The sequence below is a fragment of the Brassica napus genome, chromosome A6 (assembly GCF_020379485.1).
Source record: "Brassica napus cultivar Da-Ae chromosome A6, Da-Ae, whole genome shotgun sequence".
Lineage (NCBI taxonomy): Eukaryota > Viridiplantae > Streptophyta > Magnoliopsida > Brassicales > Brassicaceae > Brassica > Brassica napus.
Genome location: NC_063439.1, coordinates 27,478,966 through 27,497,231, shown reverse-complemented (window position 1 = coordinate 27,497,231; position 18,266 = coordinate 27,478,966). Strand labels below are relative to the sequence as shown.

Below are 18,266 nucleotides of genomic sequence, written 5' to 3'. Positions count from 1 at the left end.
ATATATACATGAATTTTATTTCTTTATTCATTCATATATAAACTTATAAGAACACAAGATCTTATTGAAATGTAGAATTAATAGCACACGGTTTCAACAAAATCCAAATCGTACTAGTTAAGTCAATCCTATCAATATCCAAAGTTGTTAATATGTGATCAAATAAGACAAACAGAAACTATAGATGATTATAATATCTTTATATATAAAATAGGCTTTGTTTCTCTCCCAAGGTGTCCACCTCAGCTACCAGCGCATAAATTCGAACTCCATGGTGTCGACACGTGTCCTGAAAATACAAAACGCAACACTTCATCTAGGCTTCTTTGCTGCACACCGTTTCATTTAATCGCTTTTTATGTTTGTTGGGCTTATTCATTTTCCCGTGTTTCTTTTACATTTTTATCCCAATGGACCCGGTGGACCATTATCGATCGTCAACCCTAATTGTTCTTACGGGAGGAATCTAGGATCAGGTTCGTCTCTCCTCTTCTGTTCTGCTTCCCCGATCTCTGAAACGGCCCGATGGCTTCTGTGATTAATTCCATTAACTCGATCGGCCACGATGGGGTCTCTTAAATGTGTGGTTCACGTCGGCAGGGCGGTGTGTTTACGGTATAAATATGTCAGTACTTAAGCTCTTCGAATCATCTTTTCTCTCATCTCTTTTAGTACCAGGTAGATTACTCTAATTGAAACGGCCTTTGTATATATATAGGCTTATAGTTTTATAGATTCTATTGAAACGGTCTTTTATATATATATATATATATGTGCTTAGAGAGTTTTATTGATTAATATTGTTTTATCCATATGATGTACTAATAGTGGTTATCTTCTCACATATGTTATAGAAATTACTGTAGTAAAAATTATTGGTGAAGCGGCCTTACGACCACTGCCGTTTAGTGTGAAGCGGACTTCGTCGGAAGTGTATGGCGAAGATTATCTGGGAGGAGATGGAGTTGAGATGAGGATGAGAGCTCCTACTTCTCTTTGAAGAAATTGATCGACAACTCAAGACTATTACTCGGTTAGCGACGGTGCTCATGTCGAAGGAGCTTTCGTGATGTTTGGTATGCTCGCCGATATTTGTAATCGGAAAGGCAACAAAAACGTATATCTTCTCACCTGAATGCAGTGCCCGACTTTTTTTTTTTTTTTTTTGTCAACGCCCGACTAATCTCTCTCAATCTATATGACTATCTCTCAATCTTTATATGAGTATCTCTCAACCTCTTTCCCTTTAACTCCATCAATGTCTGCTTTTGTAGGAAACTCATCACTTAATCTAACTGAAAACTGAAAAGATAAGTTTTTAACCTCTCCTCCAATTCTCCAATCAAAAGAAAGCATGATTTTTTTTTCCTCTGTTATGAAAACTGGGTCATTAAATCATCTATGTTTTAACAAGATAGTGGAAGGCTCTTCTCTCTTTATCTCCCTCTTGAAAGTTGGTCAAACTATTAACTAATTACAAAAAATTCCATTGTAAAGAAGACAGAATGGTGTTTCAAAACTAAAAAAGACAGAATGAGAAGATGACTCGAGACGCCCATTGGTATACCACCACTAGAACCGATACACATCCAGTCTTGGATCTTTTCGATTTTGAAGCAAAAAAAACTCGCCCAAAAGTTCCTACATACATTAGGAGACAAACACCTGATCATTTTTACAATGATTCTACCATGGTAATTATTTTATCAAAACCTTAACAGCCTCTTGGATAAAGAAAAATAATATGACCATTCCAAAGATCTCATGTAATTTTGGTATATCTAAATTCGGGAACTAATGTTTCTTGGTATACCTTACAAGAATGATAAGCAAAACAAGTGTCCAAACACATGCCCTCTCAACTCTAGAAAACGATTACCTGTCCGATGATGTTTGGGTTTCCTTTTTTCTTTTGTCAAACCTCATATGTTTGGGTTTCCAAACGTAGATTACATGAACATTTTAAAATATTAATCTTACAACAAACAAATGAAAAAGAATACAATAGAAAGGAGAGACAACCACAAAATTGTTTACTTACAAAAAGAAAGAACAAAAAACATTGAATTAAAGCATAAAGAAAATACATAAATCTGAGAGTGAAACATGGCAGAATTAAGTTACAGATAATCAATCTATCTATATATATATATATATATATATAAATATGTTGGTATCTCTCCTGCTTTACCACGTGGAAAATCGTTCGCTGCAGACGCGACACGTGTCTACCACAACATTATTTGAGTTTCAGACTTATAAATTTTAAGCCTTATTCAACTCTAATTTAAGTGGTAAAGTAGTTTACGATGCCGTGGATTTTTTTTTGTTATCTATCTATAGATAATTGATTACTGTTACATGGAAGTCGTCTAGAAGAGTTTAATATTTTTAGCGGGAAATTAAATATTTTTAGCGGGAAACTAAAATAGAAGACTTTCCAGACGACTTACAAGTAAGTCGTCTGGTTTAAATTATTTAAGCGGGAAAATAATTTTTTTAAAAAATTTTAGGCGGGAATATTTGGACGACTTACATGTAAGTCGTCTGTTTTAATTTCTTCACCAGACGACTGAAATGTAAGTCGTCTGGACCCTAAACATAACCCCTAAATTAGCTTTTATATGTCCGGTAAATGATCCGGTTAGGTTAAAACGTACATTGGTAAAATTAAAGGTTTGATACGATGTGGACGACTGAAATATACGTCGTCCGAGTAAATTATTCAACAGACGACTGAAATATAAGTCGTCCACACCCTAAACATAACCCCTAAACTTAATTATCTAATTAAACACTTCATAAAATCAAATCAAACTTGAAAAGTGTTTACTATACACAGAAATAAACACATATATGTGAAAACTAATTTTTGAAAAAAACATTTTAGTTTTCCAAAATCTAACCCTAACAATACATACAATACTATAACATATGTTTGCCAAACTCCTAAACCAAGAATATCATGATTCACTACTTCCACTCATCTATCTTCAAAACAAATCAATTTTATCATATCTTAATTTATATCACTTAAAACTGTTTATAATTACTTGATTTTTATTTTTCACGCATCAAAATATTTTTTTACAAGATTTATAAATAATTTTTAAAATAAACTGGTACCAGACGACTTACACTTCAGTCGTCCAGACGACTTCCAACATCTCAGACGACTCAGACGATTTACTGGGGCTATATACGTAAAAATGGCTTCTGTTTTTTTGTTTGGTCACAAGGGGCTGAACTGTAATTTCACTAGGCTTTTAGGTTAGTTTTGCATTTGATTCAAGTTTGAGTATAGGTTTGGGGTTAAAATCAAGTTGTGGGTTAGTTTTGGCAAAAATCCTTAAATTATTTGTCGGTCTCTTTAGGCTCTATTATTTATGAGTCTAAACTTTGATTTGGATCTATACAATAATATATATTATTCTTACTATAGTCAACTAGCAAATGAAAAGTATATTTGATTCATCCGCCAATTTATTTTTCTAAGTTAATATATGGTCAATAATTGTATCCCAACTTTAATTTATAAATAAATAGAATGACGAAAAGTTTGAGATCAAACATTAAAATCGATGTGTCGTTAACCAGTATTACAAAGCTCTGCACACATGAAATTAGCCATGTGTTTACCCGTAACTGAAGAATCGAACCTTACCAAATAAAAAACAAAATCGAAACTAAACCAAATTTCATAAATCAGGTAATTTCTATATATCATGTATTCTATATTTTTCTGAAACTAAAATATCAAAAACAAACCCGAACCGAACTAAAATCAATAAGTATCTCAACTTGAAATATAATTTATAAATCTAAAATATTAAATAAACTTAGTTTTACAGTAACAAATATCATAAACTTATTATTTATAAACTGAACTATCCAAAATGAATTATATGAATACCATTTCCCTAAATTATTTAAAATTATATAAACTACCTGATAATTTATCCAAAAAACTTAAATCACCTGTTTTTTTCCTGGCAAAAAACAATTTATCAATAAAATTTTACTCAAATTAACCAAAATAATCTGAAACGTCTGTAACTGAAAGAGACCCGATTTTGTTTTTGATATTAGCTGGTTCTCCACTTTGTTGTCCAAACTGAACCACAAAAACAAACTATCTGAACGAGAATTGAATCAAATTTTATAAATAACCGAACATATCTTATATATGTAGAATTAAAAAATAAAATAAACAAAAAAAATTACAAAAAAATAATTAAAAAAATTATGAATTTTAAAAAAGTATAATTCAAAACATAAAACAAAATATGTTTTTTATTTAAATAATTATTTGTTATATATATATCAAGAACAAAGATATAAGAGTCTTATGTCACTTATTGAAAATATATTTTTTAAAATGCCCTTTTAGTGATGGTAAAGATCAATAATGGTATCATGAATGTGGTAAACATGAAATTTCACCTATTATCTATTCAAAGTTAATATTTTCTTTTATTATGTCAAATTGAACTAAGAATAATATATATATATATATATATATATCATATTATTCTGAATTGAATTTTGCTAATTTTGTATTCTCTGAAAAAGTAGAATAATGAAGGATATTGTCATTTTAATTCCAAACCAAAAATGTTTATTAAAATAAAGGCATCCGCATCGGTTGAAATTCATGAGTCTCTAACAAATTTAAAAATATTAAAAGCTGAAAAAAAAGAAAGAGAAAAGATAAAAAAAAAGAGCAAGAGTGGTACATGTGAGAAGAGCTTTCATACATTTCTAAAGAATCGGTGAATACATGTGACATTATTTTACAGGTTTTTTTATTTTAATTTTTAAAAGTATTAATAACTAAATTATGTACAAAAATAATAATAAAAATATTAATGAGGTACTCTACTTGCTATTTTACCACTAATGATGCCCTAACAATGTGATCTCGGAATTCTATTCATTATTGTTTTTAATAATATAGTTTTCAATTTACCATGATTTTTAAATGCTTCATAAAATTAGTATAAATTTATATAAAGCAGTTTTTATTATTAACTTCCCGCCCGTAGGGCGGGCCGATCCTAGTAAGATAATAAAGCTTCAAGAAAGTAAGATGAGAGTTCCTTCTCCAAAACTTAAAAATATCCACTCACAACCAACACCAAACGGCTACATCACTTTGGCCGACCACAAGATCTTGCACTTGAAGTAAAAGAAATACTCAATTCCTCATCATTTTAAGTCATTAATGTAAGTTAATTAATATATTTAAACAATAAGAGAGGCAAAAGGTGAGAGAGTATCACTTTTCGGCTTGATCTGGTTCAATTCCGTGGAAACCATTCTGATCTGTCGACTTGATTCAGAAAATCAGATAGACCAATTTTTTTTTTGAATAACTTTATAATAATATTTATCCAACTATTTTATAGAATATAATTTTAAAAATATTCTAACGTTTCTCTCTAATTTATGACGGATGTAAGAGTTTATTTGGCGTACTTGGTTTATTTGATTTGAGGATATATAAACCAATTTATCTATACAGTTCCTTAATTGATTCGGTATTTGTTCGGTTTGTTTTGTATGTTTTGCTTCAAATTTCCTCCTGTACCAAATAAGCTGATAAAAATTAACAATAAGAGTAGTAATCATCCTCTCCACCAATAAACAACTATAATCATCACAAAAAGCTTCTTAAGAACCCTCGACCACTTCTCTTCTCTTCTGAACATAGAAACCAAACACACACACAAAATCACAAACAGAAAGATAAAAGAAAAAATGAGCACAGCAAGATTCATCAAGTGTGTGACTGTCGGAGATGGAGCCGTGGGGAAGACTTGTATGTTAATTTCATATACCAGCAATACTTTTCCTACGGTAATTAATTTATTGTTTAGGTTTAAACAGTTTGTTTCCATGAAGACTTTCAAACTGATGTTTTAAGAGTTTTATGCTGGTCTCTTGAAGAATTTTACTGGCTTTTACGTAATTTAATGTTTTCGTGTTATTTAGATTTTACGTTTAGTTTTGACAAAGCCTGGTTATGTACTGTGATACATATTCATGGAAATTTCTCGTACTAAGGTTTTTGTTTTTACAATGATACTTGAATATTTTCATTTAATAAGTTAAAAAAAAAAAATCATTTGAAACTACTGGACGTAAACCCGAAACTAAAGCTAAACAAATGTATTTTTAATTATTTTACATAAAATGTATTTTAATTTTTTTCTATATGTTTGTTTATATATATGTTTGGGATAAAAATGATTTAAAAGGTATATAATTTACAGGATTATGTTCCGACAGTTTTCGACAATTTCAGTGCGAACGTGGTGGTCGATGGAAGTACGGTCAACCTCGGCCTCTGGGATACTGCCGGTAAATAGTTAAAACTTTTTAGTTTTTTTCAGAAAAATAAAACTTTTTAGTTTATTACTAAAACTGATGAATGGACAAATAGTACATATATTAGTATTAATAATTAGTTTTAATGTGTAATTATCAGGGCAGGAGGATTATAACAGGCTTCGGCCTTTGAGTTACAGAGGAGCAGATGTATTTTTATTGGCATTTTCCCTAATTAGCAAAGCCAGTTACGAGAATATTTACAAAAAGGTAGCATTTTAAAATTTGCATCTGTTTTGAAATGACTGTGGTGAAAAATATTTAATTGTCTTCAAGATTATTTTATTTATATTAATTTCTTGAATAATAGTGGCTGCCGGAGCTGAAACATTATGCGCCTACCATCCCCATTGTGCTCGTCGGAACCAAATTAGGTAATAAAGAAGTTCATCAACATTTACATAGGGAAATATTTCGTCGATATGTAATCATTTTATATTGTATATCCTTTTATTCAATTCTAGTGAAAACAATATGTTAAAATATTTATCATTCGATTATTTTTCTGCTAGATAAAGTTTTCTAGCTTAGTAGTTCCAATAAATATTAATATATTATTTTTCATTTATATATTGAAACCCGATAACAGGAAAATACAAGAATGCAGTAAACTAACATTGCCCACTTTCGGTTACTAATGAGCTAATAATCAATAGCCCAGTGTTATTTATACACTTTCCTTGGTTTATTTAGCCTTTGATATTTGTTCATTAAAGTATATTTTTATTAGTGAGGTAATGTTGAAAAGAAAAATTACAGACTTGAGGGATGACAAGCAGTTCTTGAAAGATCATCCAGGAGCAGCTTCTATAACAACTGCTCAGGTATCCTTATAAAAATATCATATTTATTTTTACAAATACAAATATATATATGTCTATATGTTACAAAAAGTCATAACTGTGGCTGTAATAGTATGATGAATTTGAGTAACAGGGAGAAGAACTAAGAAAGATGATTGGAGCCGTCAGGTACTTAGAATGCAGCTCCAAAACCCAACAGGTATATGATTTCATATGAGTACATTTATATTAAACATTAGGTTGAAATAAAATATAATCAAGCTGAATTCTGGTTTTTCCTTTGTCAGAATGTGAAGTCAGTGTTTGATACAGCGATCCGGGTAGCTTTGAGGCCACCAAAGGCAAAGAAGAAGATAAAGCCCTTAAAGACCAAGAGATCAAGAACATGCTTTTTCCTCTAATATTTCCGAATTTAAATAATACAAGTATTTCGTTTTTTTTTTGTTTTTTTGTAATGACAAAAGGGATTTATTCGTCATAAACAATTTCATGCCACCAGAGGCTGTTTCACGCTGAGAAATAATGGATCACATGACACAGGTTAATTATATATATATATGTCAGTGTTTTTCCATTCATCAGTTTTTATTCAGCAGCTCTGTTGGTTTCTTTTTCCCCATAGTGATCCACCTTTTCTCTAGTCTGTTTGATACCATTCTTTTTTACTCTTTTCTCTAATATATTTTAGAGGTTGGGCTAAAATCAAATTGTGAACCCTTTTAAAATATAAAGTTGGATCAGTCACTGCATGCCACACATATAATTGATCAGCTTGCAAATTAAAAATAATATATTATGTTGTTTTTACTTATCAATATATCAAACTTATTTTTTTTGGACAATTGTATTATATTTAGAATTAAAGTTTATACAGAACGATATAACAGTTCAAATGCTGAGAGTATAACACCTAAAGTTGTTTCTCTTTACATTTTCTTTGCTCCAGTTCTTCAAACTTTGGTTTTGTGATGTTATATTTACTGATCTTATGGCGGGTCACCGTTTCTTCTCTGGTGGTTACTATGTGCGTTGTAAGGTGGTTGGAAGCAACACGTTTACGCAGATCTGGACTTAAGAGGACATGATCTGGTGATTCTTTCTCAAAGATGTCCGTTGAAGATTCAAGTCAGGATTTGCCGCTCTTTTTGGGGTTTTCACTGGTTTTAGTGAGGTTTTCGACTGTCGGTGTTGGTATGGTGTGGGATTTGTTGAGAGGGTGATGGAGTTGCACGAACCATCGAGCTTCTAATAAGCTATCTGCTTTGAGGGCGGGTAAACTGTTTTGAACAAAGCTCAAGTGGTGGTTAACTACGGTGATAGTCTATGTTTGGATCTGTTCTTTTCTCATGCCATTATCGATCTATAAGGTATCGATTTGGCAAGTTGGTAACCATGGAAGGGTTGTATCACTAAATCTGTTTGAAGGACTTTTTATTTTTCCTCTTTAAAATTTGTCTTTCTCCAATATTCTACTTGGAGTGGCACTGGTTGTTTTACTTTTTTTTTTTAAGTTGGATTTAAATACAAATCTTGTTTTAAATAATTGCAAACTGGTCCTGCGAGTTACCAATGCTACAGTTTTCCTCTTTAAAATTTTCAGTTACATAATTAATTCGAAAAATTATTTCTAACCGGAATGGAAAACCAAATAAATATCGAATTTTCTACCAATTCATCTTCAGTGGTACGGTTAACCCATTGAACGGACATCAAACAAAGCACGATCCAACTACAAGAAGTCGAAGGCGCAGACTAACTCCAAACATTTTTTATCAAACTACAGCAAGTTTTGGCTTAAGTTTAGGATTTCTTGCAAACCAAACTAAAAGAATTGAAAACAAAGCAAGACAAAGAGATTATTAACTTCAAATGTATTAAGATGGAGTAATCCCCACGGTAGTAAGTATTAGGCAAATGTTTTATGATCTGTTTACCAATAGAAAAAAAGAACAAAGTAAAATTCGATGAGTATTCTTTCTTTTTTTAGGTAGGTTGCTTTTTTAAAGGGTGAACACTTGTCTCATTTGCGAGCATCTACTTTCTTGGCGTCTTTCGCTACAATAAACAGAGACATTGAAAAATCAGAAACAACAGGAAATCGTTCTGTTTCTTGAAACCGTAAGAGGTGGTTTGTTTAAGAGGTTTATTACCTGCTTTTTCCTCTTCTCGCTTCTTGGCCGCTTCTTCTCTCTGTTGGCGAATCAGAGCCAGACGATCTATACACACACAGACAAACCCATTTGGTAACATAGAAAGAAACAAGTGAGAGAGAACAAGATGAGATTCATAGTAGATTACCCAAATCCTTTCTTGCTTGTTCGGTTTTGCCTTGCTCCTGCAACCTCATGTAACGCTCATGAGCTCGCTGCTTCTCTAGCTCCTCCCTGCAAAACACCATATAAGATGGAACTGTAAGAAGCTCCTTAAATAAGAAATGTTGAATGAGAGAAAATCAGAAACAAACCTTTCACGCCTTGAGAGTTCAGTGGTTTTACTAGCCTAATAATGAGAAACAGAGAAAGAACAAAAAAAACACAAAGTTATTAAGACAAACATATTTAAGTAGGTTCACAGAAACTGACCAACACAGAAAGCTTACATCAAGGTCTCTAGCTTTTAAAGTCTTTGGTTTGGCTCTGTTAGGATTGTCAACTTCGATAAGAGCTTCATGTCCTTTCTTCTTCACCTGATATTATTATACCCAAGTAATGATGAGAATAGATGAAGGAGGTCAGATAAGATTCTAAGGGTGGGTTTTACACTCACATCAGATTCATCTTCGGATTCCTCTTCAGATTCCTCTTCAGACTCCTCTTCAACATCTTCCTCGTACTCAGCTTCTTTCTGATAATTTCATAAAAAAAAGGCCAATTCATTAACCAACACAAGTCAACAAACATGTAAGAGAAAACAACCAAAGTACCTGCTTGAATGACCGAGGACGCGCAGCAGAAGTTCCAGCAACTACACAGCACACAAAAAAGATCACACTAAATTGAACACATCTGTTAAAAGACCATCCAAACCAATACAGAGTCTTTACACACGATTCTCTCAAACACGCAGCTAAAGCAACAACAGAACAGAACACATCACACTAAACATCACACATCTGAAGAGAAACCCAAGACCAAAAGATCATCCAAGAAAGAGACTTTACACATGATTCTCTCAAACAAGTAACAAGTCAATTCAACACATCCAATTTAAAAGCTAAAGCAACGCTAAAGACCAGATCTTATTGCAAAATACATATAACAATCAGAAACTGCAAATTCGATAAATATCTTACGAATATCAGCTGCACTTGAGAATCGGCGCTGGCCAGTAGGTTTCCCCTTGAACTTGCCTCTTCCCATCGCTTCTCACGACAAAGAGATTGAAATCGAAAACTGGAGGAGAGAAACCCAGGGGATTGGATTCGAAAGCGATTTGGAGACGAGAACCCTAAAGGTGGCTTCTTTTGGGGGATTCTGTGTTCGTTTTCAGTGTGTAATTGCGATTTGTTCCTCTGTATCGCGGTGTAGTTAAGGATCCGTGAACCTATATTAGATCGAACGGTCATCAGCTTCTTTTGGTGTTAACTGTTAAACGATGTCGTTTATGTTAAACGCAGTATACTTCTCCGTTCTCACACTGAGTTATGATAAAAACGGCGTCGTTGCTGTCTAGAAAAAATATCAAAATTGCATCTAACTCCTTTTCCCTTTCTCCCCCAATTGACATCTTTCTAGGGTTTCGTATCTCGCTCTTCTTCGAGGAATCGATCTTGTGCAATAATAACAGGTTTGTCAGTTTCTCAATTCATTGTTTGCTTCGGAACAGCAACCTTTGTCTTTACCAAATTATCAAACTTGGGCTTGTGAATATTTGATCTTAATTAGGGCATTTTCTTGAGCCTTGGCTCTGATTCTTTTGAATTTTTATAGATTCGCAAGTTATGGGTTTCCGATTTTATTTTCTAAAAGTTGGATCCTTCTGGGTATTTTTCTTAATCTAGAGATTAAAGTATTGATTTTTATATTTTTTTTTGGATTGTGGCCTAAGGGGTGGTTAAGCAATGGGGAAGAGGAAGTCAAGGGCAAAGCCGGCTACAACGAAGCGAATGGACAAGCTTGACACTGTCTTCAGCTGTCCTTTTTGCAATCACGGCTCTAGTGTCGAATGCCAAATGTAACCTTCTTTCTTATAGCTTTAATGAGCTACGACATATTTGTTGAAGATTTCGTTTTTCTTAACAGTAATATGAAGGAGATGATTGGTATTGCCACTTGTAGAATCTGTGAAGAAAGCTTTAGCACTACTATCACAGGTTCCTTTTCATGCTGCTCTCTAATCGTGACATTGCTATATATAATCAGTTTTTTTTGCTTTACATATTTGATCAATCTTTTGTTTTCTTGCAGCTTTGAGTGAAGCTATAGACATGTAAGTACACTATCTTCTTCTTCTTCTTCTTTCACCCTGTTTTTTTTCTAAGCCTCTGTGAAACTAATGCAGCTACAGCGAATGGATTGATGAGTGCGAGAGGGTCAATACTGTGGAAGATGATGTTGAGCAAGAAGAGGAAGTAGAGGAAGAAGAAGTATATGAACAAGAAGAAGAAGTGGAGGAAGAGGATGATGAAGATGAACGTGTGTCTGTTAAAAGGAAGTTTAACTACCGAGACGATTGATCTTTTTATTGAAAACCATGCAAGTCCTTTTAGACATTTCCCTTATGTTGTAATATCTACTGACACTCGTTGTTACCTATCACCTTCGTTTCCTTTTGTTTTACATTTACTGAAACAGTAATCTCAGCTCTGTACACGTAAAACCTAACCAAGATCGATAAGAAGATGAGGTTAGTCAAGTTTAGAACCGAATCAGTCGTGAGCGGGATTTGAGATGTAGTTAAAGCTTTATGAAAATGCACCATCTTGATTGTACGCTTACTAGTTGGTTTTAAGCTTAGAGCATCTCCAATCCATTTTTTTTTTCTTTAATAATTTTCATTGCTATGTTTTCCTATAAAATACAAAAATTTCTTCTTTTACCAAAAGGGAGAGATCAGCTCACTTCTATATGCCGAGGACCGGCTCATCCAAAAACACTTTTTTACCCTACTAAATTCCTTAAACGTCGCTTATCCTCGGCTTTCTTCTTTGGAGTTGTTATTGGTTTATATATTTTGATTAATTTGGAAATCCATATAGTATTTATAAATTCAAGTAAAATATGCAAATCCAAAGGTTTCCCTCGGATTTGAATCTTTATATTTTTAACTAAAAAATCCAAACAAATTCATTCAAATCCATTATAAAATCAAATATATTAATAAATCCGTACGATTGAATAACACTTGACTGGATATAGAATTTATGAATCATTAAACCAATAACACCTAATTTTAATACAAATTTAAAAATCACAGAACCAATAACACTAGATTTAGTTTGGATTTTCAAATCCATTAAAATACGACAACCAATAACCCTATTTTGTATTATTAACAAAAAATCCAAATAAATCCATTCAAATTCATTAGAAAATCAAATTTATTAGTAAATCCGTAAGATTGGATAACACTTGATTTGATACAAAATTTATGAATCATTAAACTAATAACACACGATTTTAATACAAATTTGAAAATCATAAAACCAATAACATAAATTTAGTTCGGATTTTCAAATCCATTAAAATACAATAACCTATTTTACATTGGGCTCGAAAAATACACATTTAGGCCCTGTAAGGCCCACATATAGCTATCCATCATGTCTCGAACGTATCTTAGGTCTCTACTTCGTCATCTTGACGCTACTTTCCCCTCTTTTTCAAAATCACACTAATATCCAGGAAAAAAAAATCTCCAAACATCGAGCGAAATTTCAAGTGACGAATCTTCACGAACTTCGAAGCTTGCGGAGATGAGGAGCTTTTTCAGTCGAGGAGCCAAAGATTCGCCGTCTAGTTCCGCTTCCCCGTCGCCGAGATCATACCCTTCGTCGTCTGCTGCGACGGGACCACCGAGACCGATTCGGCTAGTGTACTGCGATGAGAAAGGAAAGTTCCGGATGGACCCTGAAGCAGTTGCGACTCTGCTACTCGTCAAGGAGCCCATCGGCGTTGTCTCGGTTTGTGGTAGGGCTCGTCAAGGCAAGAGCTTTATTCTCAATCAGGTAATGTTTTTTTTTTCTCCTTTTGATCTTAGAGTTTGTTTAATTCAATTGATTTTGTGATTTTTTTTTTTTTGTTGTAGCTTCTTGGGCGAAGTAACGGATTTCAAGTAGCGTCAACGCACAAGCCTTGTACAAAGGGGCTTTGGTTGTGGAGTTCTCCTATCAAACGAACTGCTCTTGATGGATCTGAGTATAATCTTTTGCTCTTAGATAGTGAAGGCATTGATGCTTATGACCAAACGGTGAGTAAAAACTTGTAATTTACCAGTGAAATTGCTTCACTTTCCTTTATATGTTCTGATTCACTTTCCTTCTAATGTAATCCCACAGGGTACCTACAGCACTCAGATATTCTCATTAGCTGTGCTTTTGTCAAGCATGTTCGTATACAATCAGGTTTGTTTAATTTCCACTTCTCTTTTTGTGCGTATCTCTTCCTTAGATGTTGTTTTGTGCTTATTAGGTGTTGTTTTCTTTCGTGTGTTTTCAGATGGGTGGTATTGACGAAGCTTCACTCGATCGCCTTTCTCTTGTCACTCAAATGACAAAGCATATCCGTGTGAAAGCGTCTGAAGGAACGAGCTCACGTTCTGAACTTGGACAGTTTTCTCCCATCTTTGTCTGGCTCCTTAGGGTAATCCTCTCTGCTATTTTTTAATGTAAATTTGTTTTCGATACCATGTCTTATATATTAACCTTGGATATGCCTACTTGCAGGACTTTTATTTGGACCTAGAAGAAGATAACCGCAAGATTACTCCGCGTGACTATTTAGAAATTGCGTTAAGGCCGGTTCAAGGTGGTGGAGGAGATATTGCTGCTAAAAATGAGGTAATGGTTGCATGTGCTTTGATTTTTTTTGTAAGTTCATTTAGATAGTCGTCCACTCTATGAGAAATCTGGGTGTGGTGATCAAGTGTAATGTTTCTTTGCTAGCACAATTGGGAGTCAATGCTAACGAGAGCAATGGTTTTGCAGATCCGAGATTCCATCCGTGCACTTTTTCCGGACAGAGAATGTTTCACCCTTGTAAGGCCTTTGACCAATGAAAAGGACCTCCAGAGACTTGACCAAATTCCGGTTAGTATCATTTTTTGCACGCTCCTTCACTTCTTATACTACGCTTAAAGGTTTGTATAATACTTGGTTACATAAATTCCATTGTGTCTATGCAGTTGAAAGATTTGAGAGGTGAGTTTGCCGCTGGCCTGGATGCATTTACCAAGTTTGTTTTTGAGAAGACGAGGCCCAAGCAGTTAGGGGGTACTGTGATGACGGGTCCTGTACTTGCTGCTATTACACAGTCTTATCTGGATGCGTTGAACAATGGTGCTGTGCCAACGATAACCTCAGCTTGGCAGGTTTGAGATCTCTTGCCTTCGTGGATGTTTGATACATTTAAAGTCAAAAGCCATTCCTTTTCTTGAAGGATTAAAAAAACCTGAGACTTGAAGGATTTGACTAGATAGGGCGGGGTTCACTTTACATAATGTAAACATATGGTTGATTAATGCGTTCAGACATTTGTGTACTTGGAAACCATCGCGGGGATTAGTTGGGATGTTTTTACTAATGCATCCTTTTACTTATTTTCCCTCAAATACTTCATAAATTGATTTTTCTTGATTATGTTCTTGTAGAATGTCGAAGAAACTGAGTGTCGAAGAGCATATGATTCTGGTATAGAAGCTTATTTGGCTGCCTTTGACCAATCAAAAGCTCCTGAAGAAGTAAGCACCTGTCTTTAGCCTCCCGTTATTTGTAATTTATGTTATGATTCATACCAATTCTTATATATAGGGTGCACTGAGGGAAGAACATGAAGAAGCAGTTCGAAAAGCCTTGGCTATGTTTAACGCCAATGCTGTAGGGGCTGGTATAGCAAGAAAAAGATACGAGGATCTTCTTCACAAGGACTTGAAGAAAAAATTTGCGGTAATGGACTCTAAACCAGTGCTATGCAGTAATAAAGTACTTGTTTTTAAAATCCGACTGTTTTAGTTACATTTCTCGTTTCCTCAACCTCCACATGAATTTTCTCTTCTCACTTCGTTATGCTGATGTAGACTATCTTTTCTTGATTCAGGATTACAAAAGAAATGCATTCATGGAGGCAGATTTGCGATGCACGAGTGCTATCCAAAGTATGGAGAAGCAGCTGAGAGCAGCTTGCCATGCCTCTAATGCGAATATGGATAATGTTGTCAAGGTTGGTTACTTATGGATATATATTTTTCGACTAGATGTACCAAGGATGGAAGTTCCCGTGGTTTTAGTTGGTTGTTGATTGTCTTATGTATGGATCGATTGTGTATCAGGTTCTAGAAGCTCGTTTGTCAGACTACGAAGCATCATGTCATGGCCCAGGGAAATGGCAGAAACTTTCTGTTTTCTTGCAACAAAGGTAGTTACTACTAGTCCCCCTCTCCGATTTAGATTTACGTGTATCGGTGTATGTTTCTTTAAAGGTTTGTTCATATATTTTACCCATTTAATTCTCGAATTTTAATCATGCAGCTTGGAGGGACCGATATATGATCTCACCAAAAGGCTTATAGATAACATCGCTATAGAGAAGAACTCACTGGCAGTGAAATTCCGTTCTGTTGAAGATGCGATGAAGCATCTGAAGCAGCAGTTGGATGATAGCGAGAGATACAAGCTGGAATACCAGAAACGTTATGATGAATCCAACATCGACAAGAAGAAGCTGGAAGATATATACAGAGAACGCATAACTAAACTACAGGGGGAGAACAGTTCGCTGAATGAGCGATGCTCCACTTTGGTCAAAACATTGGAATCTAAACAAGAAGAAATCAAGGAATGGAAAAGAAAGTACGACCAGTTTGTTTTGAAACAGAAAGCTGTTGAAGATCAGCTTAAATCTGATATGGAAGTTCTTAGGACACGAAGTACTACTTCTGAAGCTAGGCTCTCTGCAGCTAGAGAACAAGCCAAATCCGCTCAGGAAGAGACCGAGGAATGGAAAAGAAAGTATGATTATGCTGTGGGAGAGGCAAGATCGGCTCTTCAAAAGGCTGCTTCGGTGCAAGAACGTTCAGGCAAGGAAACGCAATTGAGAGAAGATGCTCTTAGGGAGGAATTTACATTGACTTTAACTGAAAAGGTATCTTTCTTTGTCCCAATTTGTTAAAGAGATGACTTTAAGATTTCTAATCATCAATATGAGGTGTTAACTGATTTCAGGATGAAGAAATTAAGGAGAAGACTACAAAAATTGAGAAGGCAGAGCAGTCTCTAACGGTTCTAAGATCAGAGTTAAAGGTGAGCTTTCTATTTTAGCTTTGCCTTGTTTTCCTATCCTTCTATGTGGTACATTCTGATAAGTTGGTCAGTTGAGCATCTGGATCTAAGCTATTGTGGTGTCTTTTGCAGGCAGCAGAGTCTAAAATCAGAAGCTTTGACGTGGAAACAGCATCACTGAAATTGGAGTTAAGGGAAATGATTGATAGGTTAGACAGTGCCAACACGAAGGCTTTGACATATGAAAAAGAGGCAAACAAGTTGGAACAGGAGAAAATCCGTCTAGAGCAAAAGTACCGATCTGACTTTGAGAGATTCGATGAAGTACAAGAGAGATGCAAAACAGCTGAAATAGAAGCTAAACGTGCTACTGAACTGGCGGACAAAGCTCGAGCTGATGCCGTCACTTCCCAAAAGGAGAAAAGTGAGAGTCAGAGCTTGGCAATGGAAAGACTTGCTCAGATCGAGCGCGCTCAGAGACAAATCGAGAACTTGGAGAGGCAGAAGACTGACTTGGAAGATGAATTGCACAGACTTCGTGTGTCTGAGATGGAGGCTGTGTCCAAGGTTACAGTCTTAGAAGCAAGAGTCGGAGAAAGAGAGAAAGAGATCGAGTCATTGTTAAAACTAACCAACGAACAGAGGGCGCATAACGTGAAGTCGTTGGAGAAGCTGTTGGATGAAGAGCGTACGGCTCATATAGCCGCCAACAGAAGAGCTGAAGCTCTTTCTCTTGAGCTGCAAGCTGCACAGGCAACTGTTGATAATCTTCAGCAAGAACTAGCTCAAGCTAGGTTGAAAGAAACTGCATTGGACAACAAGATCAGAGCTGCGAGTTCATCTCGTGGGAAACGGTCCAGAATGGAAGATGATGTTGATATGGACATTGGAGAAACAAGTGATAGAATCTTGAGGACTAACAAACGATCTCGAAGCACCAGAGGAGATGATAATGGTGGTTATGAGGATGGTGTTTCAGTTTCTAGAGGCGATCAGGACACTCAAAACCAGCAAGACGAAGAAGAGGAGGAAGCAGAAGATTACAGGAAGCTAACAGTGCAGAATCTTAAGCATGAACTGACGAAGTATGATTGCGGACATTTGATACTGAACAAAGGCCATCAGAGCAAGAAAGAGATTCTCGCTTTGTATGAAGCTCATGTTCTTCCCAAGAAAGCGTTAGAGAAAGAAGAGAGAAAGAGACAGTGACAAGCTACTTCGTGGGACGAACTCTGTACAGAGTGAGGGGAGAAACATGTTTTAGTCTCGAAGTTTCTATCTTTAGAGATTAGTATAGAGTTTGCTTTAGCAAGGCTCTGAGTTAAGCATTGTTGTATTAAAACTGAGGTGTAGGGTTTGTGAGTGTTTTTGTGGTATTTAATGTTGTGGGAGCTTGAGTCGGTTTGGTGTTGGACTTTGAAATTTGTAGACTTTATGTTCTCAGAGTTCTGTTGAGCTTGAGTTTGACCGTTTTGCTTTGGATTTCATTTTTGTCTTTCATCTCTCAGTTAACAATTTTTTTTAATGACCTGGAATATTAGGCCGACCGAGATCCAACCGATAAATTCTCGGGGATCTATCTACTCTTCTTCTACGGAGGGCTTGTATGTCTGATGTGACATCAAGTCTAACATTTTTGT

At 35.0% G+C, this 18,266-nt stretch overlaps 4 protein-coding genes across 4 annotated transcripts; 3 read left to right on the top strand and 1 right to left on the bottom strand.

The window, feature by feature from the left end:
• The first annotated feature begins 5,266 nt into the window (after positions 1-5,266).
• On the top strand, positions 5,267-7,771 carry LOC106382453 (rac-like GTP-binding protein ARAC2). The gene is made up of 7 exons (XM_013822471.3): positions 5,267-5,859; positions 6,276-6,363; positions 6,491-6,600; positions 6,701-6,764; positions 7,150-7,214; positions 7,327-7,392; positions 7,481-7,771. Exons 1-7 carry the CDS (start codon positions 5,761-5,763, stop codon positions 7,592-7,594), a joined length of 606 nt encoding a protein of 201 aa, XP_013677925.1. The 5' UTR covers positions 5,267-5,760; the 3' UTR covers positions 7,595-7,771.
• A 1,278-nt stretch (positions 7,772-9,049) lies between these two features.
• On the bottom strand, positions 9,050-10,690 carry LOC106382455 (28 kDa heat- and acid-stable phosphoprotein-like). The gene is made up of 8 exons (XM_013822473.3): positions 10,486-10,690; positions 10,117-10,157; positions 9,960-10,037; positions 9,793-9,879; positions 9,658-9,692; positions 9,492-9,577; positions 9,344-9,409; positions 9,050-9,248 (listed from the first exon to the last, which is right to left on the bottom strand). The coding sequence occupies exons 1-8, from the start codon at positions 10,550-10,552 to the stop codon at positions 9,214-9,216; spliced, it is 495 nt and encodes a 164-aa protein (XP_013677927.2). The 5' UTR covers positions 10,553-10,690; the 3' UTR covers positions 9,050-9,213.
• A 129-nt stretch (positions 10,691-10,819) lies between these two features.
• LOC106382456 (transcription elongation factor 1 homolog) lies at positions 10,820-11,989 on the top strand. The gene is made up of 5 exons (XM_013822474.3): positions 10,820-10,979; positions 11,241-11,366; positions 11,435-11,505; positions 11,600-11,621; positions 11,694-11,989. Exons 2-5 carry the CDS (start codon positions 11,254-11,256, stop codon positions 11,866-11,868), a joined length of 381 nt encoding a protein of 126 aa, XP_013677928.2. The 5' UTR covers positions 10,820-10,979; positions 11,241-11,253; the 3' UTR covers positions 11,869-11,989.
• Positions 11,990-13,004: 1,015 nt separating this feature from the next.
• Positions 13,005-18,113, top strand: LOC106401259 (guanylate-binding protein 2-like). The gene is made up of 14 exons (XM_013841738.3): positions 13,005-13,359; positions 13,440-13,601; positions 13,690-13,755; positions 13,850-13,993; positions 14,077-14,190; positions 14,338-14,439; positions 14,535-14,720; positions 15,000-15,089; positions 15,160-15,294; positions 15,446-15,568; positions 15,678-15,763; positions 15,877-16,489; positions 16,570-16,647; positions 16,759-18,113. Exons 1-14 carry the CDS (start codon positions 13,108-13,110, stop codon positions 17,833-17,835), a joined length of 3,228 nt encoding a protein of 1,075 aa, XP_013697192.2. The 5' UTR covers positions 13,005-13,107; the 3' UTR covers positions 17,836-18,113.
• Positions 18,114-18,266: the final 153 nt, after the last annotated feature.

Bases quoted from the DNA above. Each gene is read 5' to 3' on its own strand.
- LOC106382456 (XM_013822474.3), top strand. From the start codon at position 11,254: ATGGGGAAGAGGAAGTCAAGGGCAAAGCCGGCTACAACGAAGCGAATG. The intron at 11,367-11,434 runs GTAACCTTCTTT...TTTTCTTAACAG, and splicing joins TCTAGTGTCGAATGCCAAAT to TAATATGAAGGAGATGATTG. The intron at 11,506-11,599 runs GTTCCTTTTCAT...GTTTTCTTGCAG, and splicing joins CTTTAGCACTACTATCACAG to CTTTGAGTGAAGCTATAGAC.
- LOC106382455 (XM_013822473.3), bottom strand. From the start codon at position 10,552: ATGGGAAGAGGCAAGTTCAAGGGGAAACCTACTGGCCAGCGCCGATTC. The intron at 9,410-9,491 runs GTAATCTACTAT...GTGTGTGTATAG, and splicing joins ACAAGCAAGAAAGGATTTGG to ATCGTCTGGCTCTGATTCGC. The intron at 9,249-9,343 runs GTAATAAACCTC...TGTTTATTGTAG, and splicing joins GCGAGAAGAGGAAAAAGCAG to CGAAAGACGCCAAGAAAGTA.
- LOC106382453 (XM_013822471.3), top strand. From the start codon at position 5,761: ATGAGCACAGCAAGATTCATCAAGTGTGTGACTGTCGGAGATGGAGCC. The intron at 6,364-6,490 runs GTAAATAGTTAA...TGTAATTATCAG, and splicing joins CGGCCTCTGGGATACTGCCG to GGCAGGAGGATTATAACAGG. The intron at 7,215-7,326 runs GTATCCTTATAA...TTTGAGTAACAG, and splicing joins CTTCTATAACAACTGCTCAG to GGAGAAGAACTAAGAAAGAT.
- LOC106401259 (XM_013841738.3), top strand. From the start codon at position 13,108: ATGAGGAGCTTTTTCAGTCGAGGAGCCAAAGATTCGCCGTCTAGTTCC. The intron at 14,721-14,999 runs GTTTGAGATCTC...ATGTTCTTGTAG, and splicing joins CGATAACCTCAGCTTGGCAG to AATGTCGAAGAAACTGAGTG. The intron at 16,648-16,758 runs GTGAGCTTTCTA...TGTCTTTTGCAG, and splicing joins TTCTAAGATCAGAGTTAAAG to GCAGCAGAGTCTAAAATCAG.